Here is a 17946-nt window from a genome sequence, read left to right as displayed (position 1 = left end):
CCCCTGGGGGCATGAGCCCAAGGCTGGTCAGGGTCCACCTAAGTTTAGGTTTAGAGTCTGGAGATACGACCCCAGGACAGAGTGCAGGTTGCTGCCAGAGTCAGCTGCAACACAGCCAGGCTGACTTCCTTGCCAGGGGCTGCCCTCCCAGGAGGTAATCTGAACCCAAGCTAAGCCCAAAAAAGCCACTGCTGCCCTTTAGAGCGAGCTATATGGGCACAGGAGGTGGGGTAGAGGTTGGACAGGGCCCCAGCTGCTGGCCCCCAACCTTCCCACCCTGTACCAGGCACGAGGTAAGGGGGCCAGGGTCGGGGGTTCTAAACTGACCCCCAGATGCAGGGCTGCAGCTGGTGAGTGTGGACAGTCAGCCCCTTTTCTCTCTCCCAGGTGAGGCGAGCCTGGCCATGGGAGGAGCCGTGGTTGACGAGGGTCCCACGGGTGTCAAGGCCCCCGATGGGGGTTGGGGCTGGGCTGTCCTCTTCGGCTGTTTCATCATCACAGGCTTCTCCTACGCCTTCCCTAAGGCCGTCAGCGTCTTCTTTAAAGAACTCATGCACGAATTTGACATTGGCTACAGGCACACGGCCTGGATCTCCTCCATCCTGCTAGCTATGCTCTACGGGACAGGTGAGGGCCAGCTGCCACCTGGCATCCATGTGCAAGGCCAGCCAGGCCACAGGGACTGGAGACCTGGCTCTGGAGGGAGGGATCCTGCGGTTAAGCTACTGCCTGCCCATGAAACGGGGCACAGGCAAAGTGTCTTGGCCCCCATCCAAACAGGCTGGTCATATTTATAGACAGTCCCAGAGGATGAGGCTCCCAAAGCTGTTCTTCAAAGACAGCTAATTCTCAAGGGCCCACAGGCCAACCCATGGGTTCCTATAGGGGCAGGCCTCCTGCCATGAGAATCCTACTCCGCATGTGGCCTGTGGGCTCTGGTGCACCTGCTCAACTTGAGGTGGTGGGAGGTGATGGGTTGTGGGCTGTGAGGCGTCACAGCCTAGAACCCGGCCTGGCTGTAGGCCTGGCTGGCCCTGCCCCTGCCCCTCAGCTGCTGCTTCCCCCAGGCCCACTCTGCAGTGTCTGTGTGAACCGCTTTGGCTGCCGGCCTGTCATGCTGGTGGGCGGCCTCTTAGCATCCCTGGGCATGGTGGCTGCGTCCTTCTGCAGGAGCATCGTTCAGGTCTACCTTAGCACCGGGGTTGTCACTGGTGAGTGGAGCTGGCCACAGGACCATGGGTGCCATCCTGCTAGTGCTATCCGGGGTGGGGTGGGGACTGGGGCCTCTGCAGGGCAGCTGGGGGTGTCCTCTGGGAGACACTGGCCTGCTCCTCACCTCCTGTGTCCGGAGTGTGTCAATGGCAGGGGCTCTGCACACTCTAGGTCTGTGGCTGGGAGAAGCTGGGAACATGGCCTCACCTGCGGCCCCCTCTCCTCTAGGCTTGGGTTTGGCACTCAACTTCCAGCCCTCGCTCATCATGCTCAACCGTTACTTTAACAAGCGGCGCCCCATGGCTAATGGGCTGGCAGCAGCAGGCAGCCCCGTGTTCCTGTGTGCGCTGTCCCCGCTGGGCCAGGTACTACAGGACCACTATGGCTGGCGGGGTGGCTTCCTCATTCTGGGCGGCCTGCTGCTCAATTGCTGTGTGTGTGCTGCACTCATGAGGCCCCTGGTGGCATCCCAGCCAGCCAGAGGGCCGGGGCCCCAGCAGCCCTCCCGGCGCTTGCTGGACCTGAGCGTCTTCCGGGATCGTGGCTTCATCCTCTATGCAGTGGCCACTTCCATCATGGTGCTAGGCCTCTTCGTGCCACCCGTATTTGTGGTGAGCTATGCCAAAGACCTGAAAGTCCCAGACACGCAGGCTGCGTTCCTGCTCACCATCCTCGGCTTCATCGACATCTTTGCGCGGCCCACTGCCGGCTTCCTCACTGGGCTTGCGAAGGTTCGGCCCTACTCTATCTACCTCTTCAGCTTCGCCATGTTCTTCAATGGCTTCACAGACCTCACAGGCTCCACGGCCAGTGACTACAGCGGCCTGGTTGTCTTCTGCATCTTCTTCGGCATCTCCTACGGCATGGTGGGGGCCCTGCAGTTTGAGGTGCTCATGGCCATTGTGGGTACTCACAAGTTCTCCAGCGCCATTGGCCTGGTGCTGCTGCTGGAGGCAGTGGCAGTGCTCATTGGCCCCCCATCAGGAGGTGAGTGCAGTGCCAGGGACCCTTCCTGACAAGACACCTGCTTGGGAGGTGGGGTGGGGGGTGCACAGCCCTTCTTCCCACAGGTGTCACTGTGGTGGGGAGCCTGGTCTAGCAGAGCTCACCGGCACACACACACACAGCCAAGTGGCATAGCCAGGAAGCCTTTTTTGTCATTTGGGGGCTTTTCTTATTGAAGTTGACAGAATTGAGTGGAATTTAAAAGTTTTGACGCAGCAAGCAGGTCTAGCCTTTGGCGACTGTGCTGCTTTGGAAGTTGCTTCACTTCCCAGGTGTGGGTTTGCCCAGGTGGACCTTGTAGCCTCTGGCTCTACCCTCCCCAGAAAGGTCCTAGAGTGGAGGGAGCCCAGGCTCCACCACCTGACACACCATCTCAGGCTCTGGGATGTCCACACACAGGGCTGCACTGTCTCTACTGCCCACCTCAAATATGTCTTTGCTCCCTTGGGGATGAGGATACCCCTCCCCAGGCTGGGACACATGCTATGTGGGAAAACCGCTTTCTGTCCCCATTGGTTTGGAGGCAGCTGGGGGACCTATGTGGAGGCCCTACGATGTCTAGAGACTAACTAGAGAAACACAGAGGCCTTAGCAGGAGCCCAGGGCCAGGGTGGCAGCTGCACCTGCCAGCACAGTGTGTGACTGGGTCCCCTTGCAGGTGAGCTTCTGGATGCCACGCACACCTACAAGTATGTGTTCATCCTGGCGGGGGCCGAGGTGCTCACTTCCTCCCTGGTGCTGCTGCTGGGCAACCGCTTCTGCATCAGGAAGAGGCCCAGGGAGCCTCAACCCGGGGTGGCTGCAGAGGAGGAGCTCCAGAAGCCCCGGGTGGACAGAGATGCCGGGGTGGACTCTTGTGAAGTGGAGCAGTTCCTGAAAGCGGAGCCTGAGAAGAACGGGGAGGTTGTGCACACCCCGGAAACAAGCGTGTGAAGGCCTGGCTGGGCTGGCAGGTACAGGGAACAGGTACAGAGACTGGCAACGCTCGTATTTATTTCACAAACAGGACTAGCTTAAGCGGGGCCCTCGCTCGGCTCCGGGTGCCTGGTTGGCGGGTCGTCACTTGAGCAGTGTTTTGCAGGGGAGGTGGTGGGCGGGAATCATGTCGTTCCAAAGCTGATCTGCGGTGAAGCCAAGCTGAGGTTATGAGCCGTCTGCACCAGGGCCTGGCCTGCTGACCCACAGCCCTGAGCCCACCGCTGTGCTCAAGGACCTAGAACCCACGCTTCAGAGACAACATGACTTTAATCAGAGGGCTTGCTAGGTACAGGCTGGTGGGTGGGCACTGCTGCAGGGGCCCTCCCTCATGCCTGTCTGGCCCACTGTCCTGCACCCCTGGACTCTGCAGTGGTGTCCTGTGCCTACCGCCTCAGTGTCCAGTGCACAAAGTTCCTTCTAAACCGGGAAGGTGGAAAATAAACCAGTATGGAAGGAGGCTCAGGGGAACCTTTCCCTAGAAGTGTGTGAAGTTGTGTCCTCTGTGGTCTGTTCAGCCCAAATGTCACTTCTATTAAGAAATGACCTGGTACTGGCACAAAGTGGATCCAGTTGTCCTCAGCCTTCTTAGGCTGTTAGACAGAACAACCTGGGGGCTACCCTGGGGGTTGCTCAGCAGGCATGGAGCACGTGCTGGAGAGGGGTGCATAGTGCTGCACCTGGGCTGGTCTCTGAAACCCACAGGCAGCCCCTAACTGTGTGCCTCTTCAGCTGGAAGAACGCAGGTGGCTGCTGCTACAGGTGTTTTAAGAAAGAGGATTTTACTGCCTTCTGTTTATTCACCCCTCTGGTTGGCGGGCAGTGAGCTAAATGGTGGGTTGGCTCTTTATGTTCCTCTGTCAAGCCCCTGGCTCAGTGTGGCTTGCCCTGGGCACCTCACACCCACCTGCCCTGGTGGCTGGCAGCAGCCTGCGTGCCCGGTCAGAGGCCGCTGGGGCTCTCAGTAGGTGGTGCGTCGCGGGCGCTGGGGACGGCAGCGGGTGCCCTGACGGGCAGCGTGCAACCGGAGAGACGCCACATCCCTGCTCCTCTGAAATGAAAAGCAAGCGAGAGCACACGTCTCAGGTCCGGTCCCCTACCTGCCATGGCCTCACTTGCCCAGTGCTGCATTAAGAGCTAGGCTCAGGCACTGCTGGTGGCCTCTACTGTGGGGAGCTGCCTGCCAGGGCCTTGGGCTGGTTGACAGTATTGGCAGCTCTGAGCAGTCACAGGCTGAGTGTCACCAGAGAACCCACCTTGCGCCTGACCTTACCTGCTGTGAGGACTACAGGGACTCTAAGCCTTGATGTGGGCTAAGCCCTAAATGCAGCTAATAGGCCCATGGTCCTTCACAGCTGTCTGTATGATCCAGAGGGACAGAGCAGGGGTGAGGTGGTATGGGACTCAGTGGGACAGACATGCTGCCCACACACTTCCCCAGCTGCCCTCGACCCTTTGGGAGCTGCTCAGATCTGTTTCCTTCTCTCCCAGCCCACTGGGACCCTAATAAGTTGGCTCTGGCTGTCATTGTGGGCCACACCGTTGGCCCTTTATGCTTGAGTCCCCATGGGGGCAGGCATACCACGAGGCAGCAGTAAAGTGGCAGCCCCCAGAAGTCAAGGCTTGGGGACACTGATGGTCAATTTTAGGACAACACCCTGCAGGATGGGCATGAGCTCTGCTGCCCCCTCTCTCAGTAGGGCCTTCGTGGAGGATGCCATGGGGCAATGCCACAGTGTAGTCACAGCATGTGCACTAGGGGGAGAAGGGAGCAGATATCCGTTCCACCTACTTTTCTGGTTCCCAAAGCACAGAAAGGACTTCCTGTCCTCAAGAAACTGCCTGATTGTGTGATGGGGAGGGGGAGAAGGAAAGGGCTATGCTGTGAGCAGAGCTATCCCCTACTCCCTTAACAAATTCTGGTGCCAAAGGAGGCTCCCATCCACCACCCTGTTTAGGCACACCCCCTTGTGACACATGCTGGCCTGTGTGTGGGCCTGGGGAGCATCATAGCACAGGTCATACAAGATGCCTCATGGGGTGATCAAATGAGCCAGGCTCCAGGGCTGCTGCCCACCCGACCATCTGCCAGCTCCCTGGCCTCGTGGAGCATCTCTGACCCCAGCCCCAAGTCTCAGAGGGAGATTGGGCCTCTGCAGAAACACTGGAGACAGACATGTGGGCAGCTGTGCAGGGAGCAGAGGGAGAGGCAGGGGTTCAGCAAGGGCCTGGCACCATCCAGGCCTGGCAAGGCAGCTCCTGATTCTCAACGCCCTCGCTGCATCCTTAAGGACTGGGATCAGAGGAACCAGCTCTCTTCACCAACTCCCATGTGCCTTCACAGGGAGATAGCTCCAGGCATTGGGAGGCCAGGCAGGACTCAGAATATGGGCTGAGTCTGGGGACCCAGGGAGGTTCCATCCTGGGCAGGTGACAGTGAAGAGCGAGAAGGGGCAGGAGGAATCCCTTGCCAACCCTTTCCCAGAACCTTGTGAGGCAGGTCTGGAGAGTGAAGGCCCCGGGTGGCCTAGGGGGACCTGGCCTCAAAAGCCTAGTCAGGAGGCCTGGAGAGAGCCTGGGGTATGGGGTGGCCCCGTGAGGTCTGGGCAGGAACATGTCACATGCAGGGTTGGGGAGACCGCTGTGCAACTGCCCTTTAGCACACCTTGCATGGCCGTAGGCAAACCTGCTCTGTTCCTAGGCAGCCCCAGCACCCCCAGTGCAGCCCAGGAAGGCTTCTTGTACTTGGGCTACTACAAAGAGCAGATCCTCACCCTGCTGGGCAGGTGGCGGGACCTGCTGATGCCCTGTCCCTAGACCTTGGATGGGTCACCAAGACTGGGACAAGGCTGTAAGCCAGACCAAGGGACCGACGCCTTTTCCCCAGATACTTTACTGCTGAGAAGGGCCATGCCTGCGAGAGGGGACCTTTCCTGGGACAGAGGCTGCTGGAAGCTACACATAGCCCACTGCAGCAGCGAGGGGCTGCCAGAAGAATTGCACTGTCAGTGGCCAGAGCCCATTGAATGTTGGGGCCCATTTCCTTTCCTAAAGGCAGTGAGGCTGAGTGAGGGGCAATGCCTACCTGTCCCCACCACAAGGCGCCTGGACACAGACTCTCCCACCTGTTTCCCAGCTCACAGACACTGACAAGCTAAGAAAGGACAGACAGGAACCCCGATCCTCAAAAAACCTTTTTACATTGTTAATCGAAACACACTGAAAACTCCCAAGTCGACGAAATAAAGACCACAGGGAAGGGGCAGGAAGAAAGGTAGAAGTCGTCATGTATTTATTATTTACACCATTGTTAAAGTACACAAATACAGTGGTGATACAAACGCACAGCTCAGAAACAGGTGACCACTACACAGGTCAACAGACTTAGAACTATGTTTCCTGCAAGTGACGATGCGGATTAAATACTGGACAACTGCCACAGCCACACCCCCTTGAGGACTTGAAGCCGTGTGCACGTCAATGTCAATGAAATTCAGCAACTCAGGCCCAAACCTGGGTGAGGATGTCAGAGGCTGTCCCGCACAAGCTTCCTGGCACCACATTGAGACCACGGGTATTTTATAAAGAAAGCTCGCACCACATGGGCTGTCACTGCTAACATTTCACCGAGTGGGGGAATCTAACTGACCACATAGCAACAAAGAAAACCTCAAATTCGCCCGACCTCAACCCCCGAGCCGCCTTCTCCACTCCCAGACACGCAACCCCACATCCCAAATTCGGGAGGCAGCACCCAGGCAAAGAGCCACACCCTGGGAAGCCTACCCTGCAGCATCCCAGGCCAGTACTCATGAGCTGGGGCCGCTGAGGGAAGGAGAATCCAAGGTAGACGACGTCACTAGCCTCCATCTAGAGCACCCTGCATGACGTCAGGAAGAAAGGCAGAAGTACCAAATAGACACTGCACCTTGCCCAGAGATGGGCGAGCTAACGTCCCCTGGCTGTCATACTACCAGGCAGCCAATCTGCTGGCTGCAAAATTAAAGGCAAGAAAGCACATACGTAGCCACCTGTCCTGTAGGGTGGCACCAGCCAGGGAGGCCGCGCTCCTAAGTCACTTCTGATCAGCTCACGTCCATCAGACCAGGACCCAGCATGTGGTGGCACCACCCTCTCTGGCCAGGCCAAGAGTCACCTACTTCTTGGCACTTCAGGGTGGATCCTTTAGCTCGTGGCTTTTCCAGGCAAAGCCCTTGGCCTCTAGTGAGGACAGCTTCCCTCCCTGGCTTTGAGCACATAGGTGTCAAATGCAGACTCGCAGCCGATGCATGATAATATTTACAGTCCTATTTAGAAAATTTCCCAAATTCAAAGGCAGTGAGGCAACAAACACCACCAAAATAACCACACATGACCCCAGCATCTCTTGATTCATAATCCTCTCCCAAAGAACCAGAAACGCATACTCAACTTTTCATCGTGGAACTCGCCACTGTCCACTTGTCTCATAGCCTCCGCTTCCAAGCTTTTCAGAGTTCTCCTTTCCTCCCTGGGAGGCGGCGCGGTGAGCCTGCTGCCTTGCCCTGGAGCGCTTCCCACCTGCTCTGAGGGTGGCAAGAGAGGAAGGCCAGCAAGGCCCACGACACACCCCCACACAACACAACTCTGATGAGAAGTTTCCTTCCAAAGTGGACAACATAATACAATAGACGAGACAAACACAACACACACCCTGGAAACCCATGTGCACCCTCTCGCTGCCTGAGTCCACTTCACACAGAAACTCCAAGCCAGTGTCTTTGTTTCAGGATTCTTTAAAGTCAACATCTTTTTTTATGACCGCAAAAACAGACAAGAAACAATAAAAAGACAGATTTCTTTACACAGATTTAAGCCAATAATTTTTAGCAAAATGATACAAAACTGTCTTAACCAAGTAGAAGATTGGTAGTTACAGTGGAATTGTCAGGGAGCACAGGTTTACCACCACTGCAGGGGAGTCTGAGTCTCTCTGCAAACGTCTCTCACTCTCTGCTTTTCTTCCCAGCCCCGTTACAACTGAGTTCCCGTGGGGGGCCTTGGTGGCCCCGGTGATGGCAGCTCTTGGAGTCTGTCCGTTTAGTTTGTGTTTTGTTTCCCCCATGAGCATCGCTGGGTGAGTGGCCTGCAGAGGTCCCGGTTAACGCTTCGGTTCTAGACCGGGGGGGCGCGTCACTAGTAAAGCCATTGGTAACAGAGTAGATCAGCCATGCATTGTCTGCCCTTCACAGCAAGAAGGAGAGTTCTCATCGGTGCACGACAGACTGAAGACCACTGGAAGCCACCCGACCGGGAATCTGTCGGAGCCAAAGCACAGGAGAAGGTCAGCATGAGGCCAGAGGATTGGGGCCAGCCGGGCACTCAGGCACAAATACCACAGTGATGGAGCCTGGTAGGAGGGGATAAACACTGCCGCCGTGCCCCAGTCTAGGAGCCTGCACCCCTGGCCACAAGAAGGACTCTGTGGCCAGGCTAAGCTGTCAGACTGAATGATGGGAAGGGAGGAAGAGGCATGCAGGCAAGATGACCCCAGAGCCACCTTGGCAGCCATTGGTGAGGATCCAAAGGAGACAGACACTTGCTCACAGCCTCCCTTCCTGGAAAAGTAACAGGGTATTTTGAAAAGTGTCCCTTTGGGGGACGACGTGAAAAGCAGTTCCTGTCAACATGTTTCTGAGTGTGCACAGCCTCAGAGCCGCAGCAAGGCTCCCAGACCCAACTGAAGCTCAAGCCCCTGCTGGAAGGAGCTGCCCAGGGCTGCGTCAGACAAGAAGGGAGCACAGCGTGGATGCCCAGCCATGCGCCAATGTGGGGAGCAGTGACTGCAGCTGGAGTGGCTACTACAGACAACAGCTGCGTGGACAAGATGGCTGGGCAGAGACCAGGTTGGAAAAGAAACACAAAATGAAGACAGAGATAAATGAGAGATAGGAAGAGAAACGACTAAAAAAGCCAGGACAGGCAGAGACCACCAGAAGTCTGAATGCAGCAAGAGCTCAGAGCTGCCCACACCAAGCGAGGCCACTCAGCTGAGCACGACACACACCCCTCCCAGGCATGACTGTCCCCAGACAAGGCGGCTCAAATGCTCTGGGCCAATCTGGAGCCAGGCCTGAGGGCAGCACGGTGGCGCCTGCTTTGCACCCGCGACAGAAGGGGCGCACCAGCACCATGAATGCAGTATAGGAGGCTAAAGGCCAAGGGTACAGCAGGACAGTTACTCTGCTCGAAGACACACTGTGTGCGGCTTCCCCCTCATCGGGGCAGCTGAAGGCAGCAGTTCTGGACCCTCACAAGGAAAAGAACAAGTCTCACTCTACCTCTGGCACCTGGCATGCAGCCTAGCCCCACCTGCGAGCACCTGCAGGTGGAAGGGGGGTGGTGCTCCCAGCCCACCCGGCGCCTGCCACCTGCCAAGCCCACCATGAGCACACTCACCCAGTGCTGCCTTCCGACGGGAGACGAGCAGCTACTTGCCGTGGTGTTCGAAAGGAATGCTATTCTGAGGTGGGGAAAAGACAGCTGTTGGTAAGCGTCCCACCAGCCGGCCAGCACTTGAGGCCCTGGCCCCCTGTATCCAGACAGGCTTCCACGTCTTAGCCAGATCAACCTGGGGGGACCCAGGGAACAGGCACAGCCTCAGGGGCCCCTCACCACTGGGCTGCAGGTAGGAGTGGCGGGTGCTCCTCTTCTAGACCCAGTGAGGCTGTCGGGGCACAGGACAGACCCTCCTAGCTCTCATGTGCTGAGAACCTAATGCCTAGCAGGCAGTAGGGACGTCAAGGGCCCTACAAGTGGGTCCAGTAGGCAGGTGGTGGGGATGGCAACACCCCGGGACACATGGACAGGACATACTTTCTCACTACTATGAGGACTGGTAAGGCAGATCTTATTTTGGGGGCAAGGCATGGACTAAAGATAGACCTCTAAAGGAGTAACTAATCTTTCTGTGGACAATTCTGGACTGATGAGGCCTTTCTTCTCACAAAGTGAAAAAAATACAAAACCAAGTATATCCATGGCCCTAGTGCCCTTTAGGGACACACAACCTATCAAGGAGGCTCAGCCTGACACAGATTGTCCTCAAGAAGCAGGGGAGGGGGAGGGAAACAGGACAACACAGGGCGCAGGGTCTGGGAGTGACTAGGCCCTGGGACAGAGAGAAGCTGCCCTGGCAACTGCATGCTGGACATCATCACACGCTGGCTGCTGGTCAGAGCCTGGGAGCAACAGGAATTGTTTCTGCTAACATCTCCACTGGGAAAACTGACTCTTGAGAGACACAAAGAACTAGAGAAATGGCAGCCCATGGAGAAGATGAGTGGGGATGTGCACACTGTAAGGTTCTATCCCCAGGGCCTGCCTCTCCCTGAGAAGCAAGTACATTGATGCTCTACTAGGACCCCTTTCTTTGGGAGGCATGTGAATAGGAGCTGCAGAACTGTGTGGACCACAGAACTCCACTTGCCCTGCCAACTTCCAGACCCAGGGCAGACGCTCAATGTAGGTTTTAAAACTTATTTATCTCCCCGGATGCAGAACCAGGGGCTGCAGTCACAGAGCCACTGAGCACATTGGCGCAGACGGAGCCTGGAGGGCAGGAGACACACTGTGAGCAGAAGCCTCCAAGAGACAGGAGGGAATGCTGAGGACAACCTATAGGTTCGTGCCCTCAGCACAGGTGTTTCAAGAAACCCCCTGGTGGGTGACCAGGAACAAAAGCTATGAAAAACTCTCTGGAAACTCATCCCTGCCATTAAAGCCCATCTTACATTTTGTTCACATGGAAAACAAATAGCCCAAGAGTGCAGAGGCATGTAAGCGCAAGCCACAAGCTCATCGCGGAAGGAAGCGCACTTTTCCCCACCACCCTGGAGCTGTGTGTTGTCCCTCAGCACCTGTGGAGGCTGGCAGGCTGAGATAGCCATGCCCTGGGCACTGGCCAGGGTCACACAACCAGGAAGGAGCTGCTAGCTGGGCTGCAACTGCCCAGCACCCTTGAGAATTCCTGTCATTTCCCTGTGATTCCAAACCACTGGATGTCTTAAGAAATTAAGAAAAGCTATGCTTCCTCTTCCTTGGTCTTTGCCTGCCTCACTGCTGATATGAGGATATCTAAGGCCAGCCAGAGTACATCACACACAAGCCATACCTGCTCCTGCATTGTGGGCTGGGCACTATGGAGGGCCCACGTGAGAGGATTGACAGGCCCAGGGGCCCCCCAAACCTGCTCTCAGCTGCTGAGGCAGGAACCCCGGGGTTCATGTGAAGCCTTCTTAGCCCTGTGCCACAGGGCTGTGGGGCTAGAGGCTGCAAAGTTGTATGCATGTGAGGGGCCCAATCTCATGATGCTGGCCAGAACTCTTGAGCCCCACAACTCAAATAATCAGTCATTCAAATTCCCTGAATCTTAGGTCTCTCTGGGAGAAAGTTATCACACAGAAAGTCCACTTCCAGTAAAATGATCATTAGAAATATTCAATGGAAAGATTAATTTTCTGGTAAGATGACAGGTGGCCAACAGCATCCATGCTACTTAGGGCCCATCCCCACCTGGTCAACTGGACAGGACAAGCCTCCCGTGTGTCTGTGGAATGTGCTCCTGCTCAGCTGTGACCACACCTTGGTGAGCCAGGAGCCTCCCCTGACACTGCCCTCCCCACCTGGGGCCCCAACCCTTGCCCCCTGCTGGAGACCCTGAAAATGATTTCAAGAGAAAGAATCAGTTTATATGTAAAAAGCTGTTCGAGTCTACTGAAAGAAGCATGTTAGTGAACACAAAAAACCAACAGTAACAAAAGTAAGAGCAAGAAGGGAAGATGTTGGTGGAAGAAGATGGGCATGAGGACACACCCCCGTGGCCAGGCCTGCGCCACCCTGCCTTTTGCTACATAGCAGGCCTGTTTCTCTGTGCACACTTTTCTTGTAAGAGAAGAAAAATTGATAAGGTCAAGATGAGAAGCCTCATCCCACACCATGCCACATGGGCTGCTTACCACTGGAAGGCTCCCACCCCCAGCCAGCAGGTGTGGGCAGCTCCTACATGGAGATTCTTCCCAGGCTCTTTGCCAGGGTGAGCTCCCAGCCAGCAAGCCTAAGGAAAGCTCTCAGAGGCAGGGTGGGCCCACAACACCCTTCCCTAAGAGGTGTGAGTGGGCATGCAATGTTCATTCTGTGTGGGGAAGAAGGGTGGTGGGGCACTCAAGCAGCAGCAGGGAACAGGCCTCTTTTGGCTCATGGCTCTGCCTGTCACCTGACATCCTACAGCTGGAGAAAGAGCCCTTCTGCAGTGCACTTGGCTGAGGCTCAACCAAGATGCAAGCCCAGCAACTAGGAACACAACTTCCCCACAGGTTAAAAACAAAAATGGGGAACATAAAATAAAGAAGGAAATAAGAAAAGCAAGCCTTCAAGAAACTCATCTTACTCTCAATTTGGAACTCATAAGACAGGGTAAGCCAGAGGCTCGGCGCTGACACATCCCCCCATGCCTGGGCCTGGCCTGGCCTCAGTGGGCTCCGTGTGCGTACCTGTGAGGTGGACATGCGAGAGGTATCTTGTCGGCCCGTGAGATCAGATGAAGAGATGTTGACAGGGGCCCCACGGTGCAGCCGCATACTCACTTTCCGCTCCCTTTCCATGCCAGAGACAGGCCTAGGAGAGGTGTTAGCTGAGGAAAGGGAGAGAAGTCGGAGTGAGCACTCCTGACCCATCGTTCTGGCTCCTGCACAGGGGCCTCTCCTTGGGAAGCTGTGGCCAGCAACGACCCTCAGTAGCTTGAATGTCTCAACAAACTGCAAGGGCAGCAGGGAGGATGGGCACAGCCAACCCCAATTCAGAGAAGCCCAGCACCACATGCCTCTGTCTGTCACCCAGGAACACCTGCAGGGGGGGAGGGGCAAGGGCACCAAGGCCCATGAGGCCCATAGCACATGGGCATGGGGAGTATCAAAAGGCTCCCATAAGAAGGATTTGTGTGGAGCAAGAAGTAAATTTTATGTACATAATGACTACAAACAGCAGCAGCAGCTTTCAGAAACTCAACTCTTCAGGAGACCAAGTCTTCTAACCATGTCTAAAGGTGTTAATGCAAGGCAGCTACCCCCAGGGGCACATAAAGGCTCACATGGCTAAGACTCTCTCCAGGCCATAGAGTCCCCACATGAAACCCTGGAAATACAGGCAAGACAGTGCTGATCACCTACTCCAAAGGAGCTCTGTGAGGAGTGCACTCACCCGTGTGTGAGGTAGGGGTGAGAGGTGTGGGGGGAGCCACTTCCTGGGTGCCCCGCAGACGGCCAGAGGCCGTGGAAGGGAGGCCACGGGTGGCTGGGTTCCGGGAGTGTCTCAGCCGCTCCTCTCGATCCCGCCGTTCTCGCTCAGTATCGTCAGCAGCCCGGCTGGCACCCTAAAAAGGAAGAATGAAGTGGGACCAGTTAGGCACCATGTTAGGGAAGAGCAATGTCCCTTAACAACCTGAGAAAACACTGAGGGGCCTCAAGGACAAGACTGCCCTGAGAAGCCATCCACAATAGCACAGTGAGCCAGAAAAGACATTTCCCCCCGCAGAGACAGGGGTACAATCCACGGTGCTAAGCCCCCTCTGTCCTTCTTCAATAAGCCAGAGAAAATCCCCTCCTATGCTGAAGTGCCAGCAACTCAGAACTTCCTCAAACTTCAAAATGAAAAGTGAATGGGTGGCTACTCCTCTGTGCACATCTACACAGCACACAACAGACAGAGGTCCAAAATGCCCAGAGCTGGGGGAAGACGACGAGGTAGGGCGGGGGACCCACAGTATCTGGTTCACCTAAGTCCTCCCCCAGCAGCAATGCCACATTGCCCTGACACCAGCAAGAAAGGCACATATAGGCAGGGTGACAAGGCTGGTACTCAGGTCCCTGCAGGACACTGTAGACACATGAGCACCAATGCCTTCAAGCAGTTGAGCTGAGGTGCCAGTCACTGAGGACTGCATTCTAATTAGCAACACTGAGGGACAGGAGCCTACGTGCTACGGGCCAGACCCAGGTGCCACCTGCCCTGCAGAGTGTGCTGTATACAGCCACACCAGCTTGTTTAATGTCATCTGCAGCCAGCAAAGCTGTAATTATTTACTATTTGGCCGTTTACAGAGAAAGTCAGACCAGTGCTCAAGGGATAAAGGATGAACACAGTATTGCCCAAGGGCTGCTCTGTTGTTGTCTGGCCCTAGAAGGACTGAGCTCCTGCTGGCAGAGTGCATTCAGGCCCAGCTGATGGGCACCCCACCCTGCCTGCCCCCACACAGCCATCTGAGAAGGCTATGCCTCCTTTGCTCCCTGAAGAGGTAGTTCTGACCTTCTATCAGATTTTGTCATCTGGAAAGATTTCAACTTCTTCATTACTGACAACATAATAATTTTTTTTTCCAGTTTTTGTTTTTGGCCCGGGGCTGGGTTTGAACCCACCACCTCCGGTGTATGGGGCTGGCACCCCACTCCTTTGAGCCACAGGCACTGCCCCCATAATAAATTTTTAATCAAAGAGAACACAAAGTTCAACGAAACTTCAATTCTGGCAGTGGTATCCAAAAAGTCAAACTTACACAACCGACCCAAGGACAGGCTGCCTGTGCAGAGGCCCAGCAGTCTTCAGGTCACATGCAAGACACTCCTACATGCAAAGGCCCAGAGCACAGACTGTGGTAACTAAGGACATGAGGCGCAAACCCAGCCCACTAGGGTCAGTCAGGCTGAGAGTGTACCCACCAGCCCCTCCTGGGCAATAAGGACACTTGGTACCCCCCACCTCGGGCACAGGTGTTTGAGAGGCAGGAGCACTAGGGTGGAGGCTTCCAGATAGACAGCAGCCTTGGAGGTGCCTGCCCGCACCACAGGCAAACAGACCTCAGGTGCTCCAGGGCTGGTGATGACGACAACAGAACAACTTTTCAATGAGAGAGGATTCCACCACCCAGTCAGAGCCCTGCTCTCGGCAGACCTGCATGGGGGGCAACCAGCTCTCCCTGTTGGGCATCTGGCTTCTCAGTACCCCTTGCCCTCATGCAGACACCCTCTCAAGCCAACCCAAATTACTGGCAGCTCAGGGATCCAGCTGGGACAACATGTGACAATGACACTTACGAACTTCAGCATGTTCCAGTCAAACACATAGTCATAGGAGAAGCCTTGGCGATGGAACAAGTTCCTGAAGAGCTGCCTCAGGTATGAGTAGTCAGGTTTATCATCAAAACGCAAGGAGCGGCAGAAATTCAGGTATGTGGCAAATTCAGCTGTAAAACAAGAAGCTAATCAGTGAACCTGACTGCAATCCAGAGCGGTGTCTGCTAACACTGCTGTTTACCTCCTTGGGCTCTGTACACTGAAAGCATGAAAACACAAAATTAGAAACATTTCTCACACATCTAAGAACCAAGGCTTTAGGAAAGAGTTTTCAAACATTCAACGTTACAGAGCACAATTTAATTTTACCTAGGGGCAATCCCACAAAAAGAAAGGGGAAGTTACTAAGTTACAGCTCCAGAAGCAACAGGTGGCAGGGAGGGCAAACTGTGGTGAAGGCCAGGTCTGACCAGCCATCTCCCACCTGCTCGGCCACACAGGGGTGTCCCTGAGACCCAGCCCTGCCTCTGGGAGTTGACCCTGGACACAGGCCTATCTCACCTGCCCTTTCCAGGGCCTAAGAGAACAGCCAGCAGGAGCTCAGCAGTTACAACAGAAAGAACAAGATGGTCACCTATTACCTCCATACACAAAGGCACCCCCTCTCTTGCCACTTTTTTTTTTTTTCCTGAGACAGTCTTAAGCTGTCACCCTGGGTAGAGTGCTGCTGTGGCGTCATAGCTCACAGCAACCTCCAACTAGGGCTCAAGCAATCCTCTTGCCTCAGTTTTCCTATTTTTATAGAGACAGAGCCTGGCTTTTACTCAAGCACCCCACCTGCCTCGGCCTCCCAGAGTGCTGGGACTAACAGGTGTGAGCCACCACACCCGGCCTCTTGCCACTCTTTCTGTGGAAGGCAAGCATGCTTCTGATGTAAGTCAGATACCTGCACAGACCCTCTTAACAAGCTTTGCTAAAAAGACAAGTGTGAGGAGACTTACAAGGGTAGCCTTTACACAACACTTCAATGGGAGTGGACATTTTCTTCTCACTAATCCTTTCATACTTCTGCCTCTTGGTGGCAGCTTTCAGCCCCTGCCAGGGGAGAGAGCCTAGGTTGAAGTACATCAGCACATAACCCAAAGACTCCAAGTCATCTCTTCGAGATTGCTCTGCAAAGAAAAGGGAGACACATGAAGGACAGCACACATGTGCTTGTGTAAAAGCAAGACAGCCAGAAATACGCACATGGGAACGACTTCAAAGAAAACAGGAAAATCTACTTGGATTCTTTTTTGGCCAAAAGCTGCCCCTCCAGTGTTCCTAAGGAAATTCCTAAACTCCCCTGACGGAAGAGCATCAATGTCACAGAGAATTGCTGAAAGAAGCTCAACATTTACCTGCCCTCTCTGCCTGCCAGTCACAGAACCCAGCCTGCCTGCTACAAAGGTCTAGTGACAGCTCTAGACCTCCCAGAGGGACAGGGAGATAGCCAAACACACTCACGACCCTGAGGTCACCCCAGACATGACCAGAGGCACCCTACGTCAGTGACCCCATGCCCAGGGGCTCACCAATGCCGAGGTGGGTGTTGATGGAGGCATACCGCGCCGTCCCTGTGAGGTTTTTATTTTCCCGGTAGGGGATGTGCTGGTGGGTCCTTGCGTCCCGGTACTTCTTGGCCAGCCCAAAGTCGATGATGTAGACCAAGTTGCCCTTCTTCCCTAGCCCCATGAGAAAGTTGTCTGGCTTCACGTCTCGGTGAATGAAGTTCTTTGAATGAATGTATTCAATACGACTAATCTATAAGCAGAAAGCAAAACATGAAGATTATAACCAGGGCAGCATGCCTCAGTAACTGCACATTCTCAACCCTCTGGCCAAAGAGTAACTAAACATGGAGAAAGGACAGACACCGAACTGATCAAAGTCAACCCCTGAAGTATCTTCGGGTCCCCTCTACCCCCATGACCTGGTGCTATCTCCTCAGCTCCTACAGAGTGGACGGCAGGCTGAAGGGACAGTCATTACCAGACACTGTTCTCTACTAGCTATCCCGGATGGCACAGGCAACGCACAAGAATCTGTTTAGAAACTACTCAGCAGTTGTTAGGAATCAAATATTGTTGCTGAGAGAACCAAGAAGACCAGTGGATGGGAACATGCTACTCTGATGCTGAGAGGTTGGGTCTCCAAACCAATCACCTATGTCATTACTCTGAGGCTAAAGCTAAAAGTTAAACAAATTTCCTTTTTCTCTCTGCAAATTAACAGGCATAATAATGGACAGAAGAGTAATCAAATAATTCTCTAAGACCAAAAGGTGTATACTAAGTTTCTGAGCTGCTTGAGTACTTCAGAAAACTGGGTCCTGGTCAGGCGCAGTGGCTCACGACTAATTCCAACACACTGAGAAGCTGAAGCAGGTGGATTGCCCTGAGCTCACAGGTTCGAGACCAGTCAGAGCCAGAGCAAGACCTCTGTCTCTAAAAATAGCCAGGTGTTGTGGCAGGATCCTGTAGTCCCAGCTATTCTGGAGGTAAAGGCAAGAGAATCTCTTGAGCCCAAGAGTTTGAGGTTGCTGTGAGCTGTGACGCCATGACACTCTATCCAGGATGACAAACTGAGACTCTGTCTCAAAAAAAAAAAA

At 54.8% G+C, this 17946-nt stretch overlaps 2 protein-coding genes across 2 annotated transcripts in view; one reads left to right on the top strand and one right to left on the bottom strand.

The window, feature by feature from the left end:
- The first annotated feature begins 386 nt into the window (after window positions 1-386).
- On the top strand, window positions 387-3719 carry SLC16A3 (solute carrier family 16 member 3). Its single transcript, XM_003786042.3, has 4 exons — window positions 387-627; window positions 1068-1211; window positions 1441-2199; window positions 2876-3719. The coding sequence occupies exons 1-4, from the start codon at window positions 405-407 to the stop codon at window positions 3148-3150; spliced, it is 1401 nt and encodes a 466-aa protein (XP_003786090.1). The 5' UTR covers window positions 387-404; the 3' UTR covers window positions 3151-3719.
- Window positions 3720-8027: 4308 nt separating this feature from the next.
- Window positions 8028-17946, bottom strand: part of CSNK1D (casein kinase 1 delta) — a 25574-nt gene continuing 15655 nt past the window's right edge. Inside the window, exons 4-9 of the mRNA XM_012803145.2 lie at window positions 16871-17099; window positions 16298-16468; window positions 15318-15466; window positions 13429-13600; window positions 12723-12862; window positions 8028-8489 (exon numbers count right to left, since the gene is read on the bottom strand). Coding sequence (XP_012658599.2) covers window positions 8439-8489; window positions 12723-12862; window positions 13429-13600; window positions 15318-15466; window positions 16298-16468; window positions 16871-17099 — 912 coding nt within the window. The 3' untranslated portion in view covers window positions 8028-8438. The remainder of the gene's footprint in view (window positions 8490-12722; window positions 12863-13428; window positions 13601-15317; window positions 15467-16297; window positions 16469-16870; window positions 17100-17946) is intronic.

This window comes from Otolemur garnettii, unplaced genomic scaffold, assembly GCF_000181295.1.
Source record: "Otolemur garnettii isolate 467f Iridium unplaced genomic scaffold, OtoGar3 scaffold00018, whole genome shotgun sequence".
Taxonomy (NCBI): Eukaryota; Metazoa; Chordata; class Mammalia; order Primates; family Galagidae; genus Otolemur; species Otolemur garnettii.
Note: the sequence above shows the minus strand (reverse complement) of the source record. Positions and strands in the feature narration are given on the sequence as shown.

What these genes read in the sequence shown, in the direction of transcription:
- SLC16A3 (XM_003786042.3), top strand. Translation starts at nt 405, where the DNA reads ATGGGAGGAGCCGTGGTTGACGAGGGTCCCACGGGTGTCAAGGCCCCC. An exon ending in TAGCACCGGGGTTGTCACTG is followed by an intron (nt 1,212 to 1,440) that starts GTGAGTGGAGCT and finishes CCTCTCCTCTAG; the next exon opens with GCTTGGGTTTGGCACTCAAC. An exon ending in CATTGGCCCCCCATCAGGAG is followed by an intron (nt 2,200 to 2,875) that starts GTGAGTGCAGTG and finishes GTCCCCTTGCAG; the next exon opens with GTGAGCTTCTGGATGCCACG.